This window comes from Oncorhynchus tshawytscha, linkage group LG25 (assembly GCF_018296145.1).
Source record: "Oncorhynchus tshawytscha isolate Ot180627B linkage group LG25, Otsh_v2.0, whole genome shotgun sequence".
Lineage (NCBI taxonomy): Eukaryota > Metazoa > Chordata > Actinopteri > Salmoniformes > Salmonidae > Oncorhynchus > Oncorhynchus tshawytscha.
The window spans coordinates 19,085,428-19,107,257 of NC_056453.1; the positions used below are offsets into that span (position 1 = coordinate 19,085,428).

Genomic DNA, 21,830 nt, shown 5'->3' on the forward strand with positions numbered 1-21,830 from the left:
TCTGGAGTTATCAATTAACATAGGTGAGGTCTCTGTATGTGTGTGGGGTGTAACGAAAGAGCTATCTAAGGCAATTTGTGCAGGACTGAGGGCTCTACAGTGATATAAAGCAATAAAAACTAGCCAAGACAGCAGTAGACAAGACCTATTGACATTCGAGAGAGGCATAAATCAATCACAGGTGTTGATCAGGAGAGCTAAGACAAGTGGGTAAATGGTGAAGAAAGGACAGAGCGGGTCAGTTAGATACATACAGGACCTGAGTTAGAGGCTGGGGCTGACATGTTAACAAAATGAGGTACCGTGTTATTGAAACAGCATCAGCTGTGTAGCCGAGTGATCATAGGGTCAAAAGAGTAGCAATAGGTTAGACAGGGTGCTGTACGGTATTCACTACTATACTGGGCGAGCAGGGGACACAGCATTCAGAAAAAGCTAATGGGCCGGGGCTAGTAGATGGTTCTGCGGCGATATCGTAACATAATAGCCTGTTGAGACCACATCGGCAGTCCAGTTGTGATGGATCGGCAGAGCTCCGTGTTGACAATAAAGGGTCCAGGCCAATTGGCAAAGGAGGTCATTGTAGCCCTAGAATTAGTTGGTATATGGCCCTCGCTCGAGGCTAGCTGGTGCTTGCTTCGGGACAGAGGCGTTAGCTAACAGTAGCCACTCATTTGCAGCTAGTTAGCTAGCAGCTAGCTAGGAGTAATGATCCAGTGTAATGATCCAGAGCGGCCCGTGAGAGTAAATGTCATTCCAGTTATTCTGTTCTGTTATCACATGTTATGGTGCAACACTGACATGTTTGTGTCTGGATAGTTACCACTTTGTTACAATATGTAAATATTAATGTTTTTTCTTTTGGAAAAGTTTTATTGTTGCATTTCCTTTAAAACAGCTCATGTATTTTTGCACATCATTTTGTACACATAAAAAAAACACAACAGTGTTATTACATTTAAATTAGTTAAAAAGTACATGTTAAAAACAATAAACAACCATAAATAAAAGTACTTTTTCCTTGTAAAAAAAACATAATTCTGTAAAAGCCATTTAAAATGTGTACAAATGATTTAACATGGTAAAATGTTAAGTCACTTTGCTAAAAGGCTGTCTTTGGTCCTTTGTACTAGAGGTTGACCGATTATGATTTTTCAACACCGATACCGATTATTGGAGGACCAAAAAAGCCGATAACATTAATCGGCCGATCTTTCAATTAAAAAAATAAATACATGTATGTATAAATGTATGTAATAATGACAATTACAACAATACTGAATTAACACTTATTTTAACTGAATACATCAATAAAATCAATTTAGCCTCAAGTAGATAATGAAACATGTTCAATTTGGTTTAAATCATGCAAAAACAAAGTGTTGGAGAACGTATAAGTGCAATATGTGCTATGTAAGAAAGCTAACGTTTCAGTTCCTTGCTCAGAACATGAGAACATATGAAAGCTGGTGGTTCCTTTTAACATGAGTCTTCAATATTCCCAGGTAAGAAGTTTTAGTTATTATAGGACTATTTCCCTGTATACCATTTGTATTTCATTAACCTTTGACTATGGGATGTTCTTATAGGCACTTTAGTATTGCCAGTGTAACAGTATAGCTTCCGTCCCTCTCCTCGCTCCTCCCTGGGCTCGAACCAGCAACACAACGACAACAGCCACCACATCGAAGCAGCGTTACCCATGCAGAGCAAGGGAAACAACCACCCCAAGGCTCAGAGCGAGTGAAGTTTAAAACGTTATTAGCGCGCGCTAACTAGCCAGCCATTTCACTTCGGTTACTCTCGGGAGTTGATAGGTTTGAAGTCATAAACAGCGCAATGCTTGATGCACAACGAAGAGCTGCTGGCAAAACTCACGAAAGTGCTGTTTGAATGAATGTTTACGCGCCTGCTTCTGCCTACCACTGCTCAGTCAGAAACTTAGATACTTGCATATAATCTTACTGAGCATACAACACAGGACACGCTAGATAATATCTAGTAATATCATCAACCACGTTAACTAGTGATTATGATTGATTGTTTTTTATAAGATACGTTTAATGCTAGCTAGCATTTGCGTAACAGGCAGTCTCCTTGTGGAGTGCAACGAGAGAGAGGCACGTCGTTATTGCGTTGGACTAGTTAACTGTAAGGTTGCAAGATTGGATCCCCCAAGCTGACAAGGTGAAAATCTGTCTTTCTGCCCCTGAACGAGGCAGTTAACCCACTGTTCCTAGGCCGTCATTTGAAAATAAGAATGTGTTCTTAACTGACTTTTGACTAGTTAAAAGATTAAATAAAGGTGTAAAAAAATCGGCAAATCGGGCGCCTAAAAATACAGATTTCCGATTGCCCTAATTAATCGGCCATTCCGATTAATCGGTTGACCTCTACTTTGTACAGGAACGGGGTCCTTATCAAACTCGACTGCTCCTCCGAATCAAATACCGTAAATATTAATGTTATACTAAAATATGTGATATGCAAAAATATTCAAGATTTGAAATGTGTAGTGTACAACTTAACATAATGAACAGGAATGACATTTTACTCTCACGGGTGGCCTAATATATAACTATGAAAGCCACGCCCCAAATAGACCACGCCTCCTGAAAATAACCTGTGGATTACATTAAAGGAGACCCAGCTGCTGGGTCCACCCAGCATGAAAGTGAATTAAAAACCCAACTGATGGTTAAATTAACCCATGTTTGGGTAATCATTATTCACACAACCCAACTGGCTGAGTCAAAATAACCCATCGTGTGTTCTTTCAAATATTTACCCAGCGCTGGGTTACCAAATTTTTATCCCAGCATCTTTTTGAGTGTACTGTGAAATTTCCCCTCACCTAAAAGTAATCCAAGGTTCTCATGAACTAATAAGATGTCTTAAGCCTAGCTCTCCCTTTGACCCGCTGTAGACATGCAGTCATGTAATAGTTCTAAGATCTTAACCTGCACTTAGAACTGTCCCGAATCACTCCAGTCTATGGATTACTATTACTTACACCCACTAAAACAAATCTCTTATAGACGCTTGACGAGTTGGCACCCGCTCCAGTAACAGAGAGTAATTGTTATGGAATTCCATCCGGGTTTTCCCAACCACCCCCAATAATGTGTTACAATGGCCTTGGCCTTGTACTTAACGATGTTGTTTTCATGTTGTTAATCAATAGCAGCTGGCCAGAGTTGGCTACACACTCACCTGTGTTTGTCAGCATAGTGTGTTTGTGTGTGTGCAGGTACGTTCAATCAGTTCTATCATGCCTGGCCAATAGAAGACTGGCTCTAGTTGTTTTGTTGTTTTTTTTGTATTGCAATATACCGCAGTCTATCAACTAACGGTTGCTAATTGTGAAATGAGCTAGAAACAAAAGACACAAGGTAAGCACTCTCATGTGAATGCTCAAAGCCCTTATGTTCAATTTATTCATCTTATATGTCTTTAATTTATCTGTTTTGACAGAAAACGGCGTCTATGACCTCACTGCCTGTTGAGGACCTCGGAGAGCCTCTCCCTCAACACTGGAAGTGCTACATGTCACCACAAGGGCGGCACTACTATGTCAACACAGCCAGCAACGGTAAGGACACACATGGAGACTGATATACATGTATTTCCTAAGATAAATTGATTCATATGAATCTAGAGCTGTTGAAGGTCACTGCTACTTAACAATGTCCTCCGAGCACTAGTTGACTGCTGAGGTGTCTGACTGGTACTGCTGGGTGTCGAGGCACATTAAAGACTTGGGGAAGATCTCTCCTCTTCACACCATTGTTTCTGTCCACACAATTAGCTGTCTGTCTCTATCCCCAGCGCCACCACTCAAACACACAGACAGGGACAGAGACACACAGAGACTGAGAAAGCAACACTGTGAGCTTTCCTCTGTTTCGAATAGGACAGGCACTGGCACCGTATTGATTTACTGACCTTAAATGAACTCGGGAGGAAACGTGAAGTGTTGACATGATGGTGTGAAATGGAATGGAAGACCTGCTGGGGGATGTTATTATGCCTGCTGTGGGTGTCATGGCAACTACAGAGAGGAGGGGGGGGTGGATGAATGAAGTTCAGGTTCTGAGTTTATTTTTGAGGAGAAGTAAGATTGGCAACGCAGCACTGGGAGGTTGTAGACTGTAGATCTACTGTATTTTTTTCATGAAACCACTCACTTAGGAGTAAAGCGATTCAGTGCCTTAACAAGTTGTGTTGTGAATGACAGTAGCTGTAATTAAGACCAAAGGCATTCCCAGTGTGCATGTCTGGGATCATGGTTTTACTGTGTGGAGCGTGAAGATTGTGTGTGGAGTTGGGCACATGGTCCACACTTGACCATGAGAAAACATCTACAATTTGGCAAACCAAAACTCCACCCAGAAACACGACCAGAATAACAAGTTGCTCCTGCCTCTCTCTCTCCTTTTTTAGATGCAGGTCTCTTTTGGTGAATGTGTTAATGGGAAAGAGGAAAGGACAAACCAAACTAGAGGGCAGTCATGTTTGGCTACACCCTCTTTTGAAGGATTGTCTACCACACAGCCAAAAGCATGGCAAAACCCCTTCACAATTGTGGTTATTTCACCTTACAGACTCATTTCATATCGGAGTTGATTCCACTGATATGTTGTGTGCTTCTCTGTCTGCAGAATAACCATGTCGTCAGTAGATAACCATCTCTCTGACTCCAGGGTTGCGGAGAGCTGAGGGGGGGATATGGTCCCATGACACTCTTTTGTTCTTGACGTTGGACTCGTTTTATTTGCTGTCAGATTTCCTTGGAGGGAAATGCTTCATCTTTCATAACTTTGCACAAAAATACACACAGCTGTAACGGTCATCCCAGCTGAAAAATTAAAAATGATTATTGTACTTGTGGTATTGCAAAATCGGCCTCTTGAGGGGCATAGACGATCACCAGTCCTTATTTGATTGTGCTTTCCTCAAGTAATTGGAAATGTAAGCACAATAAATGCACAGTACACACACACACACACACACACACACACACAGTCAACCAGCAGAGCCACTGTAACTAGGAGGACTTTCTCCAACTATCTAATAATGTTTAACTGAAGCAATCTGCTATTTATATGATATCCGCAATTTCAAACGGGCCTCCCTCCCTCTTATGTTAAAGTTCAGATAGATTAGATCATGTTGTGCGTGCGTGCACATATGTACATGCATGTGCGTCCGTGTGTATTATGTTTCTGCGTTGCTATAGTAACCAGAGGACGATCATGCGTGGGTGAGCTAGTGCTGTAAAGGTTCCTGAGTTACAGCTTGTTTCTTGGAGGTTTCCTTCCTGTATTTCTGTGCATTACAGTTTGGCAACTATGTTGTGTTTCAGTGTGATTCTGAACTGTGGTTTCCTCACATTCTCCCTGGGCATCCTCCTCTCTGTCCAGAGCGTAGCTTTGTAAAAAAAAATCCTCCATAGACCCACAGCCTGCCGTCTCCCAACATACACTATTAGACATTTTATAGATGCCTAGACTGTTTATTGTTGTCTATAAAGTTGTCAGTAGACTCTGTAAAGGCTACAGTGACACAATGTGTTATGCTTAGTTCTCTCAATATGACTTTTTGACATACCATCATTTGTCCTTTTTTCAATTCATCATTTGTTGTGAGCTGTATTGGGCATTTGTGAGTTACCCTCCATGCTATAACCAGATAAATGTAGTCAGTGTGAATGGGCCATAGTGTGTGCATGCGAGGAGAGTGTCAGCTGGTTATGAATTAAAGATGGGGATTGCTAGACCTAACTAGGCCATATTACTACTAATTCTGTTCACTCACATTGATATCCCACACAACCAGCGCCGGTTCCAGGCATAAGTAACATAAGGGGTTGCTTAGGGCCCTTGGCTGCTAGGAGCCCCCAACACAATTTTTTTTATCAGATATCAAAGTAAGACCCAGATGCAGGCTGTCGAAGTAACAATATTTAATGTTCCAACAGGGACAAGCAGAAGACGGGTCAAGTCGGGCAGAGGTTCAGGTCGGGGTCAAGGCGGGCAGAGGTCAAGGCGGGCAGAGGTTCAGGTCAAGGCGGGCAGGGTCTGTGGCGGGCAGAGATTCAGGTCAAGGCGGGCAGGGACGGGGGGCGGGCAGAGGTTCAGGTCGGCGGGCAGGGTTGGGGGCGGGCAGGGGTTCAGGTCGGCGGGCAGGGTTGGGGGCGGGCAGGGGTTCAGGTCGGCGGGCAGGCTAAGGGTCGGGCAGGGGTTCAGGTCGGCAGGCAGGCTCAGGGTCGGGGCGGGCAGGGGTACAGGTCGGCGGGCAGGGGCGGGCAGGGGTACAGGTCGGCGGGCAGGCTCAGGGGCGGGCAGGGGTACAGGTCGGCGGGCAGGCTCAGGGGCGGGGGCGGGCAGGGGTACAGGTCGGCGGGCAGGCTCAGGGGCGGGGGCGGGCAGGGGTACAGGTCGGCGGGCAGGCTCAGGGTTGGGGGCGGGCAGGGGTACAGGTCGGCGGGCAGGGGCGGACAGGGGTACAGGTCCGTGGTCGGGGACGGGCAGGCTCAGGGTCGGGGGCGGCCAGAGGTTCAGGTCGGCGGGCAGGGGTACAAGTCGGCGGGCAGGGTCGGGGCGGGCAGAGGTTCAGGTCGGCGGGCAGGGTCGGGGGCGGGCAGAGGTTCAGGTCGGGGCGGGCAGAGGTTCAGGTCGGCGGGCAGGCTCAGGGTCGGGGGCGGGCAGGGGTTCGGGTCGGCGGGCAGGCTCAGGGTCGGGGGCGGGCAGGGGTTCGGGTCGGCGGGCAGGGTCGGGGGCGGGCAGAGGTTCAGGTCGGCGGTCATGGCCGGGCAGTGGTACAGGTCGGCGGGCAGGGTCGGGGGCGGGCAGAGGTACAGGTCGACGGGCAGGCTCAGGGTCGGGGCCAGGCAGATTGGTCAGGCAGGTGGGCACAGAGTCCAGAAAACAGGCAAGGGTCAAAACCGGGAGGACTAGGAAAGAGATAGAAAGCAGGAGCAAGGGAAAACGAACTGGCCCAGAAAGACAGGAAACACAGGGATCAATACACTGGGCAAAACAAATGACACCTGGAGGGGGTGGAGTCAATAACGAGACAGGTGAAACAGATCAGGGCGTGACGATTCTAATTATTTTTTTTAGGAACTCAGTCGGGGTCTCAACTTACTATTGAGAATAAGAATAGTAGAATACACCAGGTGAATCAGCAGTTTTTCTGTTATGTCAGTCAGACAGTCAGTCAATTTAGCCATGTAAACTAGCAATTTTTAGATTGGTAGTTAGCTGGCTAGACTATCTAAACTTGTAGTAATTCATGACCGAATACCAACCGGCATGCAGGGCACGTGCCTAGGTGCCCTGACCTCTAGGGGGCCCCCAATTGATTTTGTTAGTCATTCTCACTCTGTTATCATATTAACATGTTTAAGTCATTACAAAATGTGCAGAATTGCAGGAAATTACCTGTAAAACTGCAAAACATTTTTTATCTCTGCCGCATGTCAAAATGTGTAGAATTGCATGAAATGTATCAAATTTGCAGATGTTATCACAGGTGCAGCGAAATGCTTGTGTTTCTAGCTGTAATGGTGTTGTTATACCTAGGAATGACCCCATGGCAAAATGTGTGTGGCGGGGGGAGGAGCTTTAATATACTTTTAAAATGACTCAAATCAAAACTGTGTGGAGAAATTATAATGGACCTACATTCATACAGTTTTAAAAAAAATTTTTTTTTACTGTATCCAGCTCGCTAGTAATCACCGAAATGAATGCTAGACAGTCTGTGATCATCGAACATTCCAAAAATGATGGATAGAGGACTTTTTTTTTTTTTGATGGCGAGGAAATATAACCAATTTTCTGTGCGGTCCTCCGGGATCAAAATGAGTTTGACACACCTGTGTAAGTGTATTGAAATCTTGTCTCAGCTATCCTGGAATTACAGCTTTGTAATGAGCTTGTTACAGAGTAAATATGTTGGAGGATGTGTGTAGAGCTGCAGCCTACCTCTCATCTGAGCACACTGATGTGAAGTAGATAATCACTCCAATCTGCATTTCCAGGTGCCAGTTGCTAAGTAACAGACCCTTTTGATGTCAACAGTGTTACAGTTCTGTTGTAATCCTGATAGTAAATAGAGATGTTTCTTTCACCTTTCAGTCCATTATCCACTGATATTACATTAATTTCCTGTTCATTTTCTGATTAAACATGTCATGCATCTCGGCCTACACGTAAAATTAAGATTTTTTTTCCAATGTAATTTAAACATAGAAACATTCATTTCCTGTTCATTTTCTTAGTAAAGTTGTCATGTAACTAGGCCGGCACATGAAATTAACACATTGTCAATGTAATTGAAACTATAAGGTCACTTGTCACAGAGACTTGCTATCTACAGTATCAGTCCAAAGTTTGGAAACACCTACTTATACAAGGGTTTTTCATTATTTTTATATTTTCTACATGGTAGAATGATGTGAAGACATGAAAATTATGGAATCATATAGTAACCAAAAAAGTGTTAAAATAGATTGATTAGTTTATGTTTGAGATACTTCAAAGTAGTCACCCTTTGCCTTGATGACAGCTTTGCACACTCTTGGCATTCTCTCAACCAGCTTAATGAGGTAATCACCTGGAATGCATTTCAATTAACAGGTGTGCAGACACTGGCCATGTTCAACGGGTGTACACACGTCAAGTAATGTTAGTAAACGAGCCAGCCAGCTAACATTAGTTAGTTAAACAACAATGAACAGTGCCAACAATGCCACAGTGCTGGGAGCTAACCAAGCAGGGTCAACGTTAGCTAGCTAACATTAGGCTTTAACTAGAAAAGCAAACGGTTCTGGGAAACAAATAATGTCAGCTAGGGAGCCAGCCAGGTAACGTTAGCTAGCTAGCTAACAGTTCACTTTAGCTTGAAATTAAACCACTCTCTGTCAAAATTAGAAATGTGTAATATCTGAAAATGTAGCTAGCTATCTTACCTGTATGCATCCATCATGCATGATGATGATTCTCCCTGTCAGGAATGACATACCACATTTTCCCTTAGTTTGAAGATGTAATCCGGAGGTGTTTTCTCCATCTCTTTAGCAATCATACTCTAATTCCACTGATTTCAAAACGGTATCCTCCAGAAAATGGAGAGCAACGCTTATGCAGCTCCACTACAGAATACATTTTAAAAAAGCTGCGTTCAACAGGATTACCAACACAGACTGACGAGCTCAAATAGACAGAAGCCTTCTATGTGGCAGACCAATCCTCTCTCGGCATGGCCAGCCCACTCATTATCTCAGCCAATCATGGCTAGTGGGAAGGTTGCTAGCTTTTTCTGTGGCTTAACAAACAAGGCTCTGAATTTAACAATTTTATTCGTATTTACAGATGGCATACAAGTTTGTTATTAAGGCACATGAAAGTTCACATGTTTGAGAAGGCATTTCTGACAAACAGCTCTCTTGTGAAGTTGTGACTTGCGACATACGCCCAGTTTCCTGAATCGGGTCACATGTTATGGCAAGAACAGCTCAAATAAGCAAAGAGAAAAGACAGTCCGTCATTACTTTAAGACCGGAAGGTCAGTAAATGTGGAACATTTCAAGAACTTTGAAAATGTCTTCATGTGCAGTCACAAAAAACATCAACTATAATAAAACTGACTCTCACGAGGACCGCCACAGGAAAGGAAGACCCAGAGTTACCTCTGCTGCAGAGGATAAGTTAGAGTTAACTGCACCTCAGATTGCAGCCCAAATAAATGCTTCACATATTTCAAGTAACCGACACATCTCAACATCAACTGTTCAGAGGACACTGCGTGAATCAGGCCTTCATGGTCAAATTGCTGCAAAGAAACCACTACTAAAGGACACCAATATGAAGAGATTGCTTGGGCCAAGAAACACGAGCAATGAACATTAGACCGGTGGAAATCTGACCTTTTGGTCTGATGATTTCAAATGAAAGATTTTTGGTTCCAACCGGCGTGTCTTTGTGAGATGCAGAGTAGGTGAACGGATGATCTCCGCATTTGTGGTTTCCACCGTGAAGCATGGAGGAGTGATAGTGTGGGGGTGCTTTTCTGGTGACGCTGTCAGTGATTTATTTAGAATTCTATGCACATTTAACCAGCATGGCTACCACAGCATTCTGCAGCGACACACCATCCCATCTGGGTCTGCGCTTAGTGGGACTATCATTTGTTTTTCAACAGGACAATGACCCAAAACACACACCCAGTTGTAAGGGCTATTTGACCAAGGAGAGTGATGGAGTGCTGTGTCAGATGACCTGTCGTCCACATTCACCCAACCGCAAACCAATTGAAATGGTTTGGGATGAGTTGGACCACAGAAGAATGTTGGAAAAGCATTCCACATTAAGCTGGTTGAGAGAATGCAAAGAGTGTGCAAAGCTGTCATCAAGGCAAAGGGTGGCAACTTTGAAGAATATAAAATAGCACTTTTTTTGGTTACTACATGATTCCATGTGTTATTTCATAGTTTTGATGTCTTCACTATTATTCTACAATGTAGAAAATCGTAAAAATAAAGAAGAACCCATGAATGAGTAGGTGTACTAAAACTTGTGACTGGTACTGTGAATATAACGTAAACCCGTATTTAACTCCGCTCATTGACACACTATACTCATGCTAATTTGACATGTCAATGTCTCTTGAAGTAGCTGCGTCGGTTTGTGATGTTACAACAACAAAGAAGTTACTGAAAACAACAAACACTTTTTTTTTCTCCCTCTGACATCATTGCACGTGCTATAGAGCAGCAGAATATATACAGCAAATGTGTTTTATCACGTTGCGTGATGCTCCTCAACTCCGTTTCATCAACAAAACACAAACAATAATCTCAGCAGTGGGGCTTACAGTGGCGCTGTTTCCCCTACTGCGGATTCCATCTTTAATGATGATACTAGAATACCTGTTCCCAGATTGCAGTAGAGATTTGATTGTGCTATAAAATACATCAAAAGAATAACACAATGACAATTATAGAGTGTAGTCGAGATTTGATTGAATCCTATCTTGATGTATCATTAGTATAGCGTAATGACACTTAGAGAGACTTGTCCCGTCTCAGGATTTTATTGCTACTGCTGTAGCTCCTGAGAGAAGGATACAGTGACATACAATTCCCCAGAGCTAACCTAATTATACTGTATGTCTCCATTAATATCTGATTCCTCCCATCAGATCCATTTCCTTTGTCAAGCTAACAGAGAGAAATGGAGGCAGAAGGCACCTTTTTAATGAACCGTTGTGACTGTGTTATACATCGTATCGGAAGGGAAAGACTCTCTCCTCCTAGGAGTCTGTCTGCCAAATCTCTCTCACCTTTCTCTGTTTCCATCTCCATCTCGCGCTCCCTCTCTCGCGCTCCCTCTCCCTCTCTCTCTCTCCCTCTCTCTCTCTCCCTCTCTCCCTCTCTATCCATCTGTGTCATCGGAACTGATGGTTTTGGCTCAGTCTCTGCTTAGTACAGGCAGACAGCGGAGTGCTAGCCAAAGACACAAATGAAATAAAAGCTTGTTAGTCTCAACGACTATTCTCTCCCTGGTGACACTAAGGGGTAATTGAGATCAAATTTGTATTGTGAATTTGGATATTGGAGTTAAGTGAATCACAGATTTTTCTCTCTGTCTCAGGTTCTGTGTCAGTCATGCTTCTTATCCTCTTTTCTTTCTTTCGCTCTCCTTCTCTTGTTCTTGTTTCCTCCGGCGAGAGTAAAATGGGGACGCATGAGTTGAATGAGTGAGGCAGAGAGTCTTGGTGAAGTTAAACAGCCATATTGGATTCACTGAAAGGTTGCACCTGTTATTTTTAACACAGGGAGTTGAAGATGAAGCGGTGTCTTTTATTATCCGTATGGAAATAGCAGGTGCGGTGCTCTGCTCACAGGTGCGGTGCTCTGCTCACAGGTGCAAACACTTAGTGAATCTGGCTCATATTCTTATATTGCTTTGGGAAGTTGTCAGTCAGTCTGACAACTGTTTAGTTGAATTGGACAGAAACTGTGCTTTCCTCACCTTCGCAACCATGAAAAACACTTTCAAATGACAGCGAGCTACATCACGTACATGTTTCTCTTTATATTGAATTGTTTCTCAATGATAAAAAAGGAATGCAAGTGATTTATACTGCACAACTTTGTTTTATGCGTTGTTTAACTTACTTAGGGTAAGCAAATTGTCTTGTCCCAGCAGTGACCCAGTAGAGTTGTAGTGACATGTTTTGGGGATTTTAGAGAACTACAGTTGAAGTCGGACGTTTACATACACCTTAGCCAAATACATTTAAACTCAGTTTTTCACAATTCCTGACATTGGGTTGGATCTTTAGATGTTCCAATGATGTCAAGGAAAGAGGCACTAAGTTTGAAGGTAGGCCTTGAAATACATCCACAGGTACAGCTCCAATTGAGTCAAATGATGTCAATTAGCCTATCAGAAGCTTCTAAAGCCATGACATAATTGTCTGGATTTCTCCGAACTGTTTAAAGGCACAGTCAACTTAGTGCATGTAAACCTCTGACCCACTGGAATTGTGATACAGTGAAATAATCTGTCTGTAAACAATTGTTGGAAAAATGACTTGTCATGCAGAAAGTAGATGTCCTAACCGACCTGCCAAAACTATAGTTTGTTAACAAGACATTTGTGGAGCGGATGAAAAACGAGTTTAACGAGTTTAATGACTTCAACCTAAGTGTCTGTAAACTTCCGACTTCAACTGTATCTATTATAATGAATGCTAGAAAGTAAACAAAAGTTTTTGATATATTCTATAAATCAATAAAACCAAAGAAGGCTGTTAAAATATCATACCCCCAAAAAAAAATGTGTCCTTAAGTTTTGTCCTCGGTGTTACTGCCTGAAAATCACTTATTGCAAAGACCTTGAACATTCCCTCCAGTGGCAAACTGTTATTGGGGGAGGCTTCTATATGAAATACAGATATTAGGTAATCACACCCATTTATTATGTACAAAAATTGAGGATTCTTTTTGATAATTTGGTATCCAAATCCAAAGTGTCACTTGATGTTACTCAATTTACATTAAGGGGAATTACATAGTGAGCAAAATGATTAATCATTTGACTTTTTGGTAAATCATTTTTCAAGGATTAATGACGTTAGATTTGAGCATCTGTGGCCTACTTTTCAGAAAATCCTAATGGGCCGAAAATGTGTCATTTGTGTTAGTACTCCTATTGGTGACACAATGTTATGATAATGGTAAACATGATTTAAAGTCGTTAAGCTGCCATATTCATTGATTTAGAATGGGAAGATGTACCCAATACATTTACATAAAAACACACCTAGAAAAATGAAGTTGCCACTGCAATTCAAGAACGACCCATAATCATCCAGAACAAATTTTTCTTTCATCTTAGACCTGAGATGAAATCCAGGGTAGAGATATTCTAGTATGTCTCTCAATTTCCATGTATTTCTGACCACATAAAGTTAAATAGTCTTTCATGTTCCTGTCTGGTCCCAGAGACGACGTGGGAGAGACCTTCCAGTGTACCTGGGACCCCCAACACCCCTCTGAAACACAAGAACTCACTACCTACAGGTACTGACGCCATCTCTCTCATTCTCTCGCTCACTCTGTCCTTGACTCCCTCTCACTCTCTTTCTCTCACTTTTCCTCCTTTTGCCAGTGTCGTGAGGGCTGAACATAGGCCTACCGCTGTGTGGCAGCGCACAGAAAATACCAGAGGCCTCTGACCATACACACACACACACTTCCTGTGGCTAATTTGATCTGCGATCTGGAGTCGTCTCAACTCACGTTTGTTTGCTCCGGCTGATCACTAGACACAGTGGGGTATCTCATCTAGACTACATAATAATTCTCTCCAACACACACACTGACATGTAGTCTCGCATGCCGCCTGATCACTAAAACACACCTTCAAATGAACATGTGCAAACAATGCACACATGCAGAGCAACTCTCCCAAATAATAGCTAATTTTCCTTGCCTGTGTACCAGAGGACAACCCAGGCGGTCTGGACTCCGAGCTGGGTTTGGTGAAGTGCTCGGTCTCTGGTTTCCAGTAACCGCCCTGATAAAGACATTTTAACAAAGAAGAAACGATTCTCTGATCGCTTTGTTTGAGTCACAAAGATAAGTTAATTTACCCCCGGCTCAGATATACAGACAACTCATAGGAGGCAAACGCCCATTATTCCTCCTCCGCAGGCTGTGTTACAAATTAAATTCTCTTTCTTGCTACCCCGCCCCTCTCTCTCCATCTCTCTCTCTCTCTCTCTCTTCAGTGAACGGGTTTCACTCCAGTGGCGGTACGTTGCATCAGAATGAACACTCCCACATCAGTCTGGTCAAAAAGCCCAGTTCCGAACCACAGGTAAAACTGGTGTCCTCCTCTTCCTCCTCCTCTCTTTCTCTGGTTACTCCATTTAAGGGCTTCCCCATGAACCCCATTAACTATGCTTATGTTTACACAGAAGATAGCCCATTTCTGTTTCTTCATATTAGACCACCAACAGCCACCACCACGCCACAGTGGTAGCCAGTCAACGAAAGCATTTAGCAGCGTTTAGTAGAAGCTATGCCAATGCATCCCCGTTGATAGAGGTACTGTACAGTCATAGATTCAAACAGCAGATTTCTCCTATGTACAGTAATGCCATGGTTACTGGGGACATGGTTACCCAACCTCCTTACGCACACGCAAAGACAGAGGCAAAGATGTGCACGCACGCACGCACACACACACACACACACACACACACACAACCCCGTCATCATGAAATGAGATAATGATACTCATTACCCCTGGAAAGGAGAGCAGTTTCTCCATCCTGATTCCTTTCATTATCTTATCCTCAGATCATAATTAGGAGAGCACTCATCGTTGTTCAGACACACACACACACACACACACACTCACAGTCACACACCATCCAGATACACCCCACCACTACCCAGCTTCTCATCCGCCTCCTTTAACTTCTCCTTTAACTTCCCCTTTAGCTCCACCTTTAGCTCCTCCTTTAACTTCTCATTTAGCTCTTCCTTTAACTCCTCCTTTCTATTTTTCTCGTTGGGAGAGGAGGTGTGGAGCATTCTGTACTTTGTCAATAAACCCCCTCCCCTCCCTTCCTCCTCCTCTCCTTCCCTTCTTCTCGCCAGCCCTGTGTCTTGCTTCAGTGGGCATGGTATGGACAGTGGGGGATGTGCACTCTCTCTTTCATTCTTTCTCTCCCTCTCATTTTCTGTCTCTACCTTTTTTTAAATCTACCCCTCCATCTCATTACGCCCACTCTTTCTCTCTGTTTCGCTCCGCGCACACACACACGCACGCACGCATACACACTCATATTGCTCATGTGATGACACAGCCTGAGCCGAAGTGCGTTCACACACACACACACACACACACATATCCAAGCGCGATTTGCTCTGCGCTGCAGACATGCCCCCCTACTCAGCACTGCAACACACACACTCACACACACAGTAGCCAGAGCGGAGGCAGCACACAGACAGTCAGTCCCAGAGAGCTTCAGCAGCTCCGGTGTGTGTGAGTGTGTGTGTGTGTTAGCCAGAGACCATGTCGGACACAGAGGAAGGTTTTGACGGAGCATCCTGTCTCCCTCAACAGAATCCAGGTCCTACATCACCCACCAGGAGACAGAGCAAAGAGACTACCATCACAGTGAGTACCACTACTAAAACAATCCCAGACCCAACCCTAGCACAAACCTTAACACTGACCCGAACCCCAACACGCATGGGCAATACAAAGTTGCAAAATCCAACTGATGATGTTAGGGACTATTGAGACCGAGGACGTGATTTAGATGCCAGCGTCAAACAGAATTGAATATTGACATTTTGAATTTGTAAAACAGTTGTAGAAATTCTGGAAACACTGAGACCTGAGCAGAGGTGAAGGAGTGCACAGGGGTTGCAGTGGAGGGAACTCACCCTGTTCCCATAGCAACCAGGACAATGCTATTGATTGGCGGATGTCTGAGGGGGAGAATTGGCAGACAGTGCTGATTTAGTCTTCAGCTAATAAGTCAGGGGTTAAGGGAGTGGTTGATAGAGGTCAACTAAGGTCACTTAAAGGCTCATTAGAAAGTGACGGAAGCCAGATGTTTTAGCTGCTTTGTGTGAACTTTTCATCAAGACGGGAATAGTGGAAAGAGGACCGTCTTCATTGTCATACCATTTCCACTTGCAGTTTCACAGCAGTAAACTGCTGGACATGCTCAGCAGTGGATCCACACAAGCATGCGCACACACCTCCAGCACCCCGAGGCGGAGTTGTTTTGCTGCTGGAGGTAATGAAAGGAAATGTGAGGGGAGACAACAGTCCCGCTCTGTGTGCTAACAGTTGGAACTGATGACCACACAGGAGACCTGCTGTGTGTGTGTGTGTGTGTTATAGTCGCTCTCCACACACACACACACACACACACAACGCTCAACGCTCAGGCCCTGTGCAGCAGCAAGAGAACAGATAGAGGAGCCGAGCAGGGAGATAGTCGCTCAACCAACAGATTTAACATCTAGAGGAGAAAGAATTCTAACACACTGTCAGGACTGTTCAATGATAAATGCTGGTGACACGACAAGGTTGACAGTTTCTGTGTTTTCATGGAGCATTATTCATGAAGTCTAGAAATAAAAAAGAGTTGACAAATTCAAGGAGCGATATGAAGTCAAGATGAACTGAGGAGGTGAAGTGTTGCCAGAGCAACAGTGGCAGAGCACCTTGAATAGTAGCATCAGCAGAGTTGGACAGTTACTGTCTGTGCAGTGTGGATGTGTGTGCAGCATTATTGCTAATCTCAATGTAGACCTTCATGGCTTAGACTCCTCAGACCCGTGCATACCAAGTCTAATTTATTAAAATAAAATACGATGCACAATGGAAAAATGTATCTCCTCCTCTCTCTCACCCTTTCTCTCTTTCTCCCTCGCTCCTTCTATCTCTTTTTCTCCATACCCCCCCCCCTCTCTTCCTGTCTCTCTCTCGCTCTCTCGCTCTTTCGCTCTCTCTTACAGATTAACTGTGTAACGTTCCCCCTCCCCATGAGTATGCCTGAGCAGCAGCTGCTGAAGCCAGATGAGTGGAGCTACTGTGACTACTTCTGGGTAAGAGACAGACTGGCCACACCACAGAGTCATATTAAACTACTCTACACTACTTTACGCTACTGTACACTACTTTACGCTACACTACTCTACTCTACTTTACACTACTCTACACTACTTTACGCTACTGTACTCTACTTTACACTACTCTACTCTACTTTACACTACTCTACTTTACACTACTCTACACTACTTTACAATACACAACTCTACTCTACTACTTTACACTACACTACACTCCACTACACTACTCTACTTTACACACAGCAATACACAACACTACACTCTTAGCAACTTTTTTTCTATCTAGAAGCTTAAACGGTTCTTCAGCTGTCCCCATAGGAGAACCCTTTGAAGAAAATGTTTTGGTTCCAGGTAGTACCCTTAGGTTCCATGTAAAACCCTTTCAACAGAGAGTTTACATGAAAGCAAAAAGTGGACAGCTGAAGAACCCTTTTGGAACCCTTTTTTCTAAGTGTACAATACTCTACACTACTCTACACAGCACTACTCTACACTCTACTCTACGATGCACTACACTACTACACAACTCTACACAACACTAGTTTACACTGCACTACACTGCGGTACACAACACTACATTACACACCACTGCGATACATTACACAACTCTACAATACACTGCGATACACTACACTGCGGTACACACTACATTACACTACGATACACTACACTGCGGTACAACATTACACAACACTGCGATACACAACACTGCGATACACAGCTCTACATTACACAACTCTACAATACACTGCGATACACAACACTACATTACACAACTCTACAATACACTGCGATACACAACACTGCGATACACAGCGCTACACTGCGATACACAACACTACGATACACTACATTACACAACTCTACAATACACTGCGATACACGACATAGTCCTTGAGGACCACAGTTCTGCTGGTTTTCATGTCCCCTTGGTATGAATAATCACAACATTACTGCCCTAATTGTCCGGGCAAGAATAAAAAATCGAACAGAAACATTCAGACACTGCAGCCTTCAAGGACGGGTGTTGTGCTGCCGTGCCTTAGACTGCAGTCCACAGCTCTTCCACATAAACAGCCGTGCGATAAACACTTAGACACAGGGCACTTTACAGATTCGTCAGAGTAAGCCTGCAGAGCTGTAGTAGAATGACACAAGACATAGTGAGAGCGACTCCATGCATCTGATTGGCCCTGCTTTCCTTTCTCCCACGGCTGAAACGTAATCACCACCAAGGTGTGTTCTCAGGTTTCGACACTCCGCTAATGTTACAGTCAGACTGGGCTAACGTTACTCTTTGAGGTGACAACAGCAGAAGACGCTCGTAAAGAAAGAGTGGATACCGTACACTGAGAGTGACGGATTTTACTGAGACACAGAGGATCAGATTAAAACAGGTTGCCAAGTATTTAGTACTCCCCTGCTGTGTGTGAATTGTAGACTTTCTAGAACACTGGCTGTGGTGCTGTAGAATGGATTATAGTGCTGCAGTAAATATTGTCTGGTATTTTCCCAGCAATAAAATACAACGAATAACTGTATGAATGTATACCATGCAATAAAGTACAATACAATATCACTATACTATACAACCCAGCAGTGAAGTAATTTACAATAATGGTGCTATTATTTGTGAATTGTTTGTTGATTTACAGTATGTTACACTAGATGTTGTTATACAGTAGTGTGTATTTATGTTGTGTTGTTGTTGTTGTTGTGTAGGAGGATAAGAAGGACCCTCAGGGGACAAGCTCTATCTCAGGGTTTGAGGTCTTGCTGCAGAAACAGCTGAAGGGGAAACAGATGCAGAAAGAGATGGCCGAGTTTATACGAGAAAGGTAACAACAAAATCGAATATCATTATCTCAGCTGATTTGTCAACGATCCTGGTCAGACCAATGTTTCACGGCTCCTTCCTCATTTTCATGTTTGACACACGTTGCCATGAAAACCATGCAATGGAAAATATAATTTCTTGAAAAACATTTTTTTTGTGTTTTTTTTTTCTTCACAGATGCGTACTTTTCCACTTTGTGCAAAAGAGGAAAAATTACTTGCTATATGTTGCAATTCTGTGGTACTGTAACAAAAATGTTTTCTCCTTCCCTCTTTCAGAATAAAGATAGAAGAAGAATATGCCAAGAACCTCTCCAAGCTGTCACAGATTCCCCTTGCAGGACAGGAGGAAGGGTGAGTGAGCAGTGGCATCACTTCCTGTGGTGGTTCCTTAATAAAGAGGAACCTACATGTACACTGAGTATACAAAACAATAAGAACACCTGTTTTTTTCCATGATATAAACTCACCAGGTGAATGTTATGATCCCTTATTGATGTCACTTGTTAAAACCACTTCAATCAGTGTAGGTTACGGGGAGGAGACAGGTTAAAGAAGGATTTTTAAGCCTTGGGACAATTGAGACATGGATTGTGTATGTGCTCCATTCAGAGGGTGAATGGGAAAGACAAAAGATTTAAGTGCCTTTGAACGGGGTATGTTAGTAGGTGCGAGGCTCACTGGTTTGGTTCAAGAACTGCAACGCTGCTGGGTTTTTCCAAGTTTCCCATGTGTATCAAAAATGGTCCACCACCCAAAGGACATCTAGCCAACTTGACACAACTGTGGGAAGCATTGGAGCCAAAATGACACAGCATCCATGTGGAACGCTTTTGTCATTTTGTAGAGTCCTTGCCCCGATGAATTGAGGCTGTTCTGAGTGCAAAAGGGGGGTGCAACTCAATGTTAGGAAGGTGTTCTTAATGTTTGGTATACTCAGTGTATGAGTCACAGCTGGAATGGCTGTCGCCTCACTCACACACTGTGCTCGTGCTCACTGACGCTTAGGAAGATATGGCACAATATCGCTCCACGTCAACATTTTGAACGATTCCATGTCAAAGGTTATTTCACAGATTATGCACATTCTTTTCCAACTCCTAGCCAACTCATGTAGCTCTGAAAGGATTTGATGATTGTACATTTTAGTCAAAGATGGAGACTTTCTGATGATAAAACAATCATATAGCAAAGAGCAGGACCACTGTGTTTGTTGGACTGGACAGCAGGGTACTGTGGTTCCTCTCCCATTAGGGTGGTATTGAACCATATCAGGCCAGACTCATTGGTGAGACTGCATGGAGGCCCAGCCAGTCAGTAGAATCAGTGAAAACGGAAGTATGGTCGTCCTGTAAATCGCTACAACTTCCTTTGATCCAGACCCCATCAGACTGAGCCTTTAAACCATTACATACAGTGCCTTCGGAAAGTATTCAGACCCCTTGACTCCACATTTTGTTACGTTACAGCCTTATTCTAGTATTGATTACATTTTTTTTTAAGTCCTCAGCAATTTACACAAAATGCCCCATAATGACAAAGTGAAAACAGGTTTTTAGACATTTTTGCTAATTTCTATAAAAAAAAAAATGTAAGTACGGTTATTATAAGTATTCAGACCCTTTGCTATGAGACTCAAAATTGAGCTCAGGTGCATCCTGTTTTCATTGAACATCCTTGGACATCCCTGATTGGAGTCCACCTGTGGTAAATTCAATTGATTGGACATGATTTTGGAAAGGCACACACCCGTCTTTATAAGGTCCCACAGTTGACAGTGCATGTCAGAGCAAAAACCAAGCCACGAAGTCAACGGAATTGTCCGTAGAGCTCCGAGACAGGATTGTGTCGAGGCACAGATCTAGGAAAGGGTACCAAAACATTTCTGCAGCATTGAAGGTCCCCAAGAACACAATGGCCTCCATCATTCTTAAATGGAACAAGTTTGGAACCACCAAGACTCTTTCTAGAGCTGTCCGCCCAGCCACCTGAGCAATCGGGGGAGAAGGGCCTTGGTCAGGGAGGTGACCAAGAACCTGATGGTCACTCTGACACAGCTCTAGAGTTCCTCTGCGAAGATGGGAGAACCTTCCAGAAGGACAACCATCACTGCAGCACTCCACCAATCAGGCCTTATGGTAGAGTGGCCACTCTTCAGAAAAAGGCACATAACAGCCTGTAGTTTGGCAAAACACACCTAAAAACTCTCAGACCATGAGAAACAAGATTCTCTGGTCTGATGAAACCAAGATTGAATTCTTGGGCCTGAATGTCAAGCATCACGTCTGGAGGACACCTGGCACCATCCCTACAGTGAAGCATGGTAGTGGCAGCATCATGCTGTGGGGATGTTTTTCAGCAGCAGGGACCAGGAGACTAGTAAGGATTGAGGGAAAGATGAACAGAGCAAAGTACAGCGAGATCCTTGATGAAAACCTGCTCCAGAGTGCTTAGGACTTCAGACTGGGGTGAAGGCTCACCTTCCATCAAGACAATGACCCTAAGCACACAGCCAAGACAACGCAGGAGTGGCTTTGGGACAAGTCTCTGAATGTCCTTGAGTGGCCCAGCCAGAGCCCAGACTTGAACTGATCGAACATCTCAGGAGAGACCTGAAATTAACTGTGCAGCGACGTTCCCCATCCAGCCTGACACAGCTTGAGAGGATCTACAGAGAAGAATGGGAGAAACTTCCCAAGTACAGGTGTGCCAAGCTTGTAGCTTCATTCCCAAGAAAACTGTAAACTGAAAAGGCTGTAATCGCCTCTAAAGGTGCTTCAAGAAAGTACTGAGCAAATGGTCTGAATACTTA

General features: G+C 43.7%; 1 protein-coding gene across 1 annotated transcript in view; it reads left to right on the forward strand.

Annotated features, from left to right (window-relative positions):
- The window catches only part of gas7b (growth arrest-specific 7b), a 52,425-nt gene that overhangs the window by 20,959 nt on the left and 9,636 nt on the right, over window positions 1-21,830 (forward strand). The window contains exons 2-8 of the mRNA XM_024387878.2: window positions 3,475-3,592; window positions 13,520-13,597; window positions 14,308-14,396; window positions 15,657-15,710; window positions 17,069-17,158; window positions 18,905-19,020; window positions 19,298-19,372. Coding sequence (XP_024243646.1) covers window positions 3,475-3,592; window positions 13,520-13,597; window positions 14,308-14,396; window positions 15,657-15,710; window positions 17,069-17,158; window positions 18,905-19,020; window positions 19,298-19,372 — 620 coding nt within the window. The remainder of the gene's footprint in view (window positions 1-3,474; window positions 3,593-13,519; window positions 13,598-14,307; window positions 14,397-15,656; window positions 15,711-17,068; window positions 17,159-18,904; window positions 19,021-19,297; window positions 19,373-21,830) is intronic.